We start from the raw sequence: 8,889 nt of genomic DNA, 5'->3' as shown, positions 1-8,889 counted from the left end.
AGAGAGAGAGAGAGAGAGAGAGAGAGAGAGAGAGAGAGAGAGAGGGAAGAGAGAGGAAGAGAGAGAGAGAGGGAGAGAGAGAGAGGGAAGGAGAGTACATTCAAACTCAATACAGTAAATTGAAATACATGTATATGTATAAAGCTACATGCATGATGTACATGTATCTATTCTTGCTAACAATAATTATTTATCTATTTATTATTATTATTAATATTATTATTATTATTATTATTATTATTATTATTATTATTATTATTATTATTGTATTATTATCAATATTACAGTCCTTCCTAACCTTCTGTAGATCAATCAGTTCGTCTTCAGTGTCTCCTCCTTCTCCCTCTTCCTCCATTCTCTCCTCCTCCTCTTGGAGTGTTCTCTCGTCATCAATGTCCTCATGAATCAGCATCTCCGCTGAAACTTCATAATCACCATCTTCTGACGCTGGAGGAATAAAGAAATAAATCAAACATAAGAACATGCATACGTACCATAAAAACATGCATACGTACTACATGTACATGTACCATATTTTTGGAAATTTTCGGATAATTTTAATTTTCGGATAATTTTAATTTTCGGATGGACAGAAAAATTCGAAAATAAAAAAGTTAAAATTTTTAACAATTGAATATTAAAATATTTGGGTAAAAAGGAATTCCGGTATCCATGCCATGTGGCTTGACTTTAGCTGTTTTCAGCACTGCTCTGTGCCCTCTACTCCTTCTTTTTCGCTCATACTCACTCTCTCTTGGTCTACCATTGAGCTCCTTGATGTTTCTTCAGAGTCATTCACTGTTACTGCTTAACATTGGAATTAAACTTAATTTCGAAACAAGATGGCTATCCAAAAATTAAAATTCATTGAAAATTAATTATCCAATTTATTTTCTAATTGGAAATTTCCAAAATTACGGTATTATAAAATGTAATAAGAAAGGGAAATTCTCCCTTAGTCATGTGTGGCAAAATGTCATGTACTATAGTACAGGGACTTTGGCCTGATTTTAGAGCAACTTAAAAAATTCGTAAAAAATCCAATTTTGATCGGAACCAGCTCAAACTTGAAATACAACATAAGGAGATGTATATGCATCAGGGAAAATTATAAAAATAGAAAATTCTCTACTTTTCAATTTTGGCTAAATTTGGCCCAAGACCCTGTACTATAGTACAGGGTCTCGGGCCCAATTTTTGAGCAACTTAAAAAATTCATTAAAAAATTCAATTTCGATCAGAATCAGCTTAAACTTTCTACAATATGTACATTTGACACATTAAACTTGCAAAATTATGTTACGTTACAAAAAAGGCAAATTTTGCTGTTAACAGTACAAAAAATTTAACACCAAATATGCAACATTTTCACACCTCAAAAAGTGCAAAATTGGCGTAAAATTATAAAAATGTTATTAAAAAAAACATTTACATCACATCATAAAAATGCATTCACTAAAACTCACTGTTATCCATTGATGTTGATTATAAAATTCTTTAATTATTAATAAATAATATACTTCTGAGAGAAGGAGCTAGAAGTTATAGTATTTTAATATTCACGTTAAATATAAGCTCTCTTTACTTTTGCTTAGAGCCAAAACAGCAACAAAGAGAACGGGAAAGGCGAGAGAAGAGAAAGAGGGAGAGAATTTTGCTCTCTCTCCTCTCTCTTTGAATCCAGAAGATCACGTGATACCAGCCACACCTTCATAGCCTGCAAATCACGTGATCCGCTGCTGATAATAAATTTCCTCACGTTCCTTTTTTTCACTGCATCTTTATTGTCCTTAAAACAAATAACATTTACACTAGGAATCAAAACCAATAAATAACATGGCTTTAAAAACAAATCAGAAAAAGTCTTTTTTTAGTTGGGTTCAATAAGTCACGTGATCATGCCAGCCACACCTCCAAAGCAACTGCTGCAAGATCGGTAAAGGGCTACTATGGCAAGTGGCACTAACTTTTTTAATAAATTTACTGGAGCAATAAAGTAAAAAAGGGACCATATCTCCTCTCTCTAAACCCTCCAACCCTCTCTTTTCATTTATTTTTAAACAGGAAAAAGCTCCTTGGTCACGACCATCTAGACGGACATATCGTAACGGGCCGCACTGCTGTAGATATGCCCGAGCTACCCCTAGCCGCCCTGAATAAGACGGTGGTAGCCTGTCACACAGGACCAGGAAAAGGACTGACTGATATCAGCCAGGAGCCTGATCCACCTACTGATGACGTGTATTTCAATAGAGGTGAGAGAATAAGGGAGAGAGAGGAGGGACGAGAGAGAGAGGGGAGAGAAAGAAGGAGGGATGAAAGAGAGGGAGGGGCGAGAGAGAGAGAGAGAGAGGGGGGAGAGAGAGAAAGAGGGATGAGAGAGAGGGAGGGGCAAGAGAGAGGGAGGGAGGGACGAGAGAGAGAGGGAGGGAGAGAGAGAAAGAGGGATGAGAGAGAGGGAGGGGCAAGAGAGAGGGAGGGAGGGACGAGAGAGAGAGGGAGGGACGAGAGAGAGAGAGGCAAGTGAGAAGCTAAAGGGAGGAAGGAAGAGCCCAAAGGCAAAAGAAGTACAACGTTTGTGCTGTTTGTTGAACGTTAAAACAACATTTAGTTTTAAAATTGATTAACAAATATACATGTAAACACACATATATATATGCAGTATATATATTCCATGTACTTTATGTGGAGTTGAAAATAGAATGTTGTTAAAATGTAAAGTGTCACTGTCAGTCATTATCTAATATCAATAACGATAATGTGATAATAATAATAATAATTAATTAATAATATTCTATTCCTTTCCAATTAGGTTCTGTTATTGCTGGTATATTAGATTGGCACAGGCCCCACCCACAAGCCGACGGCCTTTCTGTTACACTCTACGAAAAACAAGCAAACTCTACCAGTCACCATGGCGACCCGATAGCCGACGCCTTCTTTTTAACGGCTCGTCCTAACAGCTGCATAATGGGGCTCGCTGATGGCATTAATTGGGGATATAAGCCGAGGATAGCAGCTCGCTCCGCCCTACTGGGCGTGGTCAATCACCTCAACGAGAAACTATTCGGATCTCCGTCAAAACCAACTAATACTCAGGATATATTTCACCATATTTTATTATCATTTGACGAAGCCCAGAAACGAATTATAGCTAACGAAGGTACCACGACTACCCTCACTGTGGCAATGATATGCGAGTGCCTACCCAACCACCACATATCGTCACGTTGGGTCCTTTGCTCGGTGTCTGTCGGTGATTCCCCTTGTTTTCTCTATCAACCGGACTATGGATCGGTCCACGAGGTTACCGCTGCTTGGCATGATGGAAAAGGCCGTGATCCTCGTGACTCCGGCGGCTGTTTAGGCACTAATGTTGGGAACGACCCTGATCTAAGTAATCTCATCTGTTGCCTACTCCCAGTGAGAGAGGGCGATTTCATATTTATTACTTCCGACGGCATTTCTGATAATTTTGATCCAGTGATTTTAAAAGAAGCTTCGGCTGGTTCGACAAGCCCGACTCCAACCACCCAGCTTTATTTACCAGGAGCTGAACCTGGGAACTCCTCGCCTACCATGCCTAGTGTCACGCCAAAGCAAAGACAGGAGCTACTGACCGAGAAAATGGCAAGTGTCATAAAAGAGAAACAAAGACGTATTGAGCACATGTTGACGGCTCAGGATCTCGTCGAGGCACTAATCACACACGCTAAGGACGTGACGGAGAAAAAGAGAACATTTCTCGAACACGTTTGGGAGGAGACATCGGACCCGAAACTCTCTCCGAACACAAGACGAACCCAGGAAAGGAAATTATCGCAAAGATCAAAGACGTACTCTGGGAAGCTCGACCACACCTCTATAGTTGCGTATCAGGTCGGTAATTTATCTGTAGCAGAATATAATTCACCGAGAAGGCCTTCGTCCCAAAGTACTGTACAACATTTGGATGATATAACGGATCTGGATGGGGTCCCCAGGGGGCGCCGCCGCGAGATTTTTCAGAGGGGGCTCAGCCAGGGAAGCTTTAATTCTGTGAGATACTAATAATTTAAAGTCTATAGGAATATTAATTATTAATGATAATTATAATAGGAATGTATTATGGTTTTATATTAACATCCAGTACATGAAATACATGTGCTGGATGCATATTTTTGTATCTAAGAAAGTGACTGTGTTAAAAGAATTTTTTCTGATTATTAAATAATAATTTTTAATATAACTCTAACAATAATTAAGAGTTAGTGATTGTGGGTGTGGTCAGTAGGCGTGGCTGATGACTGACTCCACCCATTGGAGGCAAGTATCGATCGAGTTGAGGATCTAAAAATGAAATTATAAAAATCAAAAAATAATTACAAAAATAATTAGTTTACCTTGAGATCTACTGGTAGGCGTGGTCAATTGAAAAGTAGGTGTGGTTAATGGCGAAGCTGTTAGTGAGTGGGCGGAAAGAGGGGAGGGCACTGGTCCTCTTTTAAGAGGAGGACCTTTAAATAAAACCTAACGGGAACATAACAAGTCACTCAGTTAAGATACAGTTACTAGTACATGTATAATCGGCTTTTAAATCCTCATACATCTCAAAAAAATTTGTACCAAAAACAAAGCATGCAAATTCTCTCCTAGCAGCCATAAATTTATTACTGTAACTTGACTTGTAACGTCGAAAATTATTTGTCGGAATCAGCTCAAACTTGATACATAGCATAAGGACATCAATATGTATCAGAAAATGTAATAAAAATTTGGGGTGATTTTGGAGCCATTTTTTGGAAAAAACCATGGGCTATAGCCTTGGGTATTTTTCAGAATTTCGACATTTTCTTAAAATGGCCGTAACTTGAAAAATATTTGCCGGAATCAGCTCAAACTTGGTACACAGCAAAAGGACATCAGTATGTATCAGAAAATGTAATAAAAAATTGGGGTAAATTTTCTTACTTTTTGGTTTATTTTATGTTCCCCTCCACCAGTCACTGAACCACTTGCTGGTGTACTACTAAACTGAGGCGACTACACAATAAATAAATAAATAAATAATAATAATTAAGTAATTAACAATTTTATTATTTATTATTGGCATATGGCTGACTACCTGATAAAATCCAGCACTATATGAATGTACAGGATGTATTGATGACACTCCATCTTGTGGGCGTGGTCCAGCACCACCCACACCAGTAATTGCACGTTCATTAATTTGTTTATTAAGCCAATTAATCACTAATAATTTTAAAAATAGTACAATCAGATGATGATCATGTGACTTACCGTTTTCATTGTTTTTAATCGTCTCCTTAAGCTCCTCCACTTGTTCTTTGAATTGTTTTAGTTCAGTTTCCAATGTGGCTCTCTCACTTTCCTTCATTTTCAATTGTTCGGAGAATCTCTCATTACCTAGCCGAACCTTCTCCAACTCCGCCTCCTAATTAAAAATACATTAACTAATAATAATAATAATAATAATAATAATAATGATGATGATGATGATGATGATAATAATAATAAAGTAATAATAATAATAATAATGATAATAATAATAATAATAATAATAATAATAATAACAAATGAAACTTTGCCTTTAAAAAGTGATGCAACAGACAAAAGCAAAAACAAAACAAAGCGACTAAAAAATAATTAATAATTAATCCATGCCTTTTCATGTATCAATTTCTCCTGTTGATTAGTGACAATGTTGCGTGATTTCATCTAGGAAGATAATAACGTTACTAAATCATTTCTACTTGTATTTCTCATTATTGTATACTTTTAATTTCAAGCTCTTTAGCTCTGCTTGCAACTTTTGTATAATCTCGTTTCCCTAGTTTAAAATAGAAATAACGAACAATTTATAAGACGTAATATTTTTTACATACAACAAATCAATAATATACCTTTATAAGGTGCAAAATTTCATTATTTTCATGCTCATCTTAAATCCACAAAATTTAAACCACCTCTAATGCCATTCTATTGTATGTAGACTATGGCCAGAACAAAAAAATTAGCTCACACGAATATTAACTTTTGAGCACATGTCATTGAAAACACGAAATTTTAAACACTCGAAAATTTGAACGTGTACGGTGATATATTTTTTAAAATAATTATACTTTAGTGACTTCTTTTGCCGTTTGCTTGTAAGTATTATCTAATTTCACTATATGTCTCTGAGCCTGTTCTAACTGATCATCTAATCCTTTCTAAAACAAACAAACAAACAAATAAATAAACAAACAAAATAAATAAACAATTTCTCTCTTGCCTTCTGTTCGTTAGCGACAGCCAATAAATCGTTCGTCTTGTGGACCACCTACACGCAAAAACATGTACATGTACGTTGCTATGACGACACGTACCTGCTCCTTGTCTTTTAGCTCTTGCTCCAGCACAGCAACTCTGGTCTGCAGTTGATTTATATTTTTATTCAATTCGTGTGTATTTGTGTCAAGCGAAGAGTTACTCTTTCTCAATAAAGATAGTTCTTCTCTCATACCCGAAAGCTCCTAAACCATGCCCATAATAAACCACACCCATTGACCCACCCACCTCTTCAGTCCCTTTAAGTTTCGCTTTTAGTTCTCTGATGGCAGCTTCCGATCTGTACTTCCTGTCAGTCAGTTCCTATTAATGGTAACATTGTTCTAATAATAGTAACATTGTTCCATTAATAGTAACATTGTTCTAATAATAACATACAGCGTAACAGTAACATTATCATATTAATAGTAACATTATCCTATACTAAATTTTTTTGCATGACACATTTTTTCTAAAAATAGCAACATAAATAAAATAGCATTACATCATGTTCTAATAATAGTAACGACTAATCACTAGTCCTCACTTTATTTGCTGTGTCTAATTCCTTTAGGGATTCTTCAAGACTAGCAATCTACAGAGACAGTACAGGAAGAAATAGAGGGGGCAGAGAGGGAAAGATAAGAAGAAAGAAGAACTATTAATATACACGTAAGAGAATCAGCAGTACTGTACAAGTACATATATCAATACATTCATTAATATATACATGTACATGTACATGTTCATACATATATACATGCACATACTTTTGTATGTGTAAAACTATACCTTCATACATACATACAGTACATGTACATGTACATGTACATGTATATACAGTACGTACATGTACAAGTACATGTACATGTACACACACACAGAGGATCAAAGGTTTACTCCCTGTCTGTGTGTACAGTAGAATCCTTCAGTCTAGGAGGTATCATTATTTATTGGTTACTTTTGTGTTATAGGATGTCTCCAGCTCTTTCTTCTCTCTCTCATGCTTCTCCTGAGCTTGAACCATATTCTAGAAATAAACAAAAAATGATATTAAATATAATACTAACAAAATATTAAATAATGATAATAAAATGATATTAAATAATTATAATAACGATATTACCGTATAGCACTTTATTTTGGAGGAGTGAAACTTTCACTGTTTTTGCGGGTTGAAATGCAACCGTGAAATTAAAGATACGCTAAATATTGAATTGCCATTAAAGGCGTGGCACTAACATTGCAAGTTCGCAAAAGTTATTTCAGAGAAAATTGCAGTTTTTATCAATCAGCAATATTATAGCTACTCAAAATTAAAGTGCTATAATTATGGTAAAAAGTTACATGTATAATAATGATAATAATAAATATTTGTAATAAAAATATATTAAATAATCATAATAATTATTATAATAATGTTATTAAATTTGGTTTTTTCTCACTTCAATTGCTTTCTCTTTAGTGCTAGTCAGAGCTGCCGTGTGCTCATTCACTAGCGACGAAGTACGAGCCGACCAATCAGATTTGAGCTTTTCCAGTTCTTGCGTCCGATGTTTTAGCACCTGTAACAATCGTTAAGTGGGTGGAGCTTCATTGATAACTATTATCGTACCTCTTCTGAATGGGCTAGTTGTGAGGTGAGATCTGATTTAGTTACTTTTAACTGTATAGTTAAATCAAGGACTTGATCCTATAGTTAATAATAAAATTAAAAAAAAAAAATAATAATAATAATAATAATAACCAACAATGGTAATTTTTTTGTTTTGTTTTGTTTCACTTCTTTCCTTATAATAATAATAATAATAATAATAATAATAATAATAATAACCAATAATATAATAATAATAATGAATAATAACAAGAGTCATGTACATGGTCAGGGTTCTGCCTAGAAATAAATTAGAGGTGGTTGGAGACTAATATTATTTCTTTTAAATTTAAGTACACCATACTAGTAGACTACAATATCATGCTTTATGTATGGTTATTAGTATTAATTGGATGGTTGGTCTAAGTGATGAGCTGGTTGGTTCATTTGTTGAGGTGGTTGTCCCAACCACCCCCAGCCACCATAGGCAGGAATGTACATATACATGTACTCATGGTCATTATGAGTCATTACATTTAATCTGAAGTGTCAGTCAAAAGCCATTAAAGACTTGTGTCACTTTGAAGGCATGAGAAAGGAAACATAGTCAAGTCAATATTGAATTACTTTAAGACTCAATAAGCATTCAGCGAGGTACTTCTTGAGGTGGACGTCACTGGCGGGCACTAATTGGAGCGTCAGGTGGTTCAAGTGACGGAATTGATTTGTCTCTATTATATTGAAGCAAGCTAGAGCCTGTGGACTTGATGATATTAGCTGTAATATGAACCTAGAGAGAGGGAGAGAGAGGGAGAGAGAGGGAGAGAGAGGGAGGGAGAGGGAGAGAGAGGGAGGGAGAGGGGGAGAGAGAGAGAGAGAGAGAGGGAGAGGGGGAGGGGGAGAGAGGGAGAGAGAGAGAGAGTGAGAGAGAGAGAGAGGGGGAGAGAGAGGGAGAGAGAGAGGGGGGGGGAAGGAGAGAAAGAAGA

The 8,889-nt window shown here is 36.0% G+C and overlaps 2 protein-coding genes and 1 long non-coding RNA gene across 3 annotated transcripts in view; 1 reads left to right on the top strand and 2 right to left on the bottom strand.

The window, feature by feature from the left end:
• Positions 1 to 274: 274 nt before the first annotated feature.
• Positions 275 to 1,625, bottom strand: LOC109582570 (uncharacterized). The gene is made up of 3 exons (XR_002185157.1): positions 1,586 to 1,625; positions 1,467 to 1,535; positions 275 to 447 (listed from the first exon to the last, which is right to left on the bottom strand). It is a non-coding gene; the product is annotated as an uncharacterized LOC109582570 (long non-coding RNA).
• A 160-nt stretch (positions 1,626 to 1,785) lies between these two features.
• LOC100636329 (PP2C-like domain-containing protein CG9801) lies at positions 1,786 to 4,192 on the top strand. Its single transcript, XM_003386978.2, has 3 exons — positions 1,786 to 1,996; positions 2,065 to 2,255; positions 2,813 to 4,192. The coding sequence occupies exons 1-3, from the start codon at positions 1,950 to 1,952 to the stop codon at positions 4,048 to 4,050; spliced, it is 1,476 nt and encodes a 491-aa protein (XP_003387026.2). The 5' UTR covers positions 1,786 to 1,949; the 3' UTR covers positions 4,051 to 4,192.
• The window catches only part of LOC105312945 (spindle assembly abnormal protein 6 homolog), a 5,910-nt gene continuing 1,213 nt past the window's right edge, over positions 4,193 to 8,889 (bottom strand). The window contains exons 5-20 of the mRNA XM_011405979.2: positions 8,531 to 8,693; positions 7,925 to 8,002; positions 7,755 to 7,874; positions 7,271 to 7,339; positions 6,857 to 6,904; positions 6,559 to 6,633; positions 6,369 to 6,515; positions 6,275 to 6,322; positions 6,123 to 6,212; positions 5,777 to 5,830; positions 5,665 to 5,718; positions 5,281 to 5,434; positions 5,105 to 5,232; positions 4,951 to 5,022; positions 4,383 to 4,509; positions 4,193 to 4,329 (exon numbers count right to left, since the gene is read on the bottom strand). Coding sequence (XP_011404281.1) covers positions 4,241 to 4,329; positions 4,383 to 4,509; positions 4,951 to 5,022; positions 5,105 to 5,232; positions 5,281 to 5,434; positions 5,665 to 5,718; positions 5,777 to 5,830; positions 6,123 to 6,212; positions 6,275 to 6,322; positions 6,369 to 6,515; positions 6,559 to 6,633; positions 6,857 to 6,904; positions 7,271 to 7,339; positions 7,755 to 7,874; positions 7,925 to 8,002; positions 8,531 to 8,693 — 1,516 coding nt within the window. The 3' untranslated portion in view covers positions 4,193 to 4,240. The remainder of the gene's footprint in view (positions 4,330 to 4,382; positions 4,510 to 4,950; positions 5,023 to 5,104; positions 5,233 to 5,280; positions 5,435 to 5,664; positions 5,719 to 5,776; positions 5,831 to 6,122; positions 6,213 to 6,274; positions 6,323 to 6,368; positions 6,516 to 6,558; positions 6,634 to 6,856; positions 6,905 to 7,270; positions 7,340 to 7,754; positions 7,875 to 7,924; positions 8,003 to 8,530; positions 8,694 to 8,889) is intronic.

This window comes from Amphimedon queenslandica, unplaced genomic scaffold (assembly GCF_000090795.2).
Source record: "Amphimedon queenslandica unplaced genomic scaffold, v1.1 AMPQUscaffold_13375, whole genome shotgun sequence".
In the NCBI taxonomy this organism is placed as follows: Eukaryota; Metazoa; Porifera; class Demospongiae; order Haplosclerida; family Niphatidae; genus Amphimedon; species Amphimedon queenslandica.
Note: the sequence above shows the minus strand (reverse complement) of the source record. Positions and strands in the feature narration are given on the sequence as shown.

Excerpts from the sequence above, each read along its gene's own strand:
- LOC100636329 (XM_003386978.2), top strand. The coding sequence starts at position 1,950 with ATGGCAAGTGGCACTAACTTTTTTAATAAATTTACTGGAGCAATAAA. Across the intron at positions 1,997-2,064 it reads AAATTTACTGGAGCAATAAA|GAAAAAGCTCCTTGGTCACG; the intron begins GTAAAAAAGGGA and ends ATTTTTAAACAG. Across the intron at positions 2,256-2,812 it reads TGACGTGTATTTCAATAGAG|GTTCTGTTATTGCTGGTATA; the intron begins GTGAGAGAATAA and ends CTTTCCAATTAG.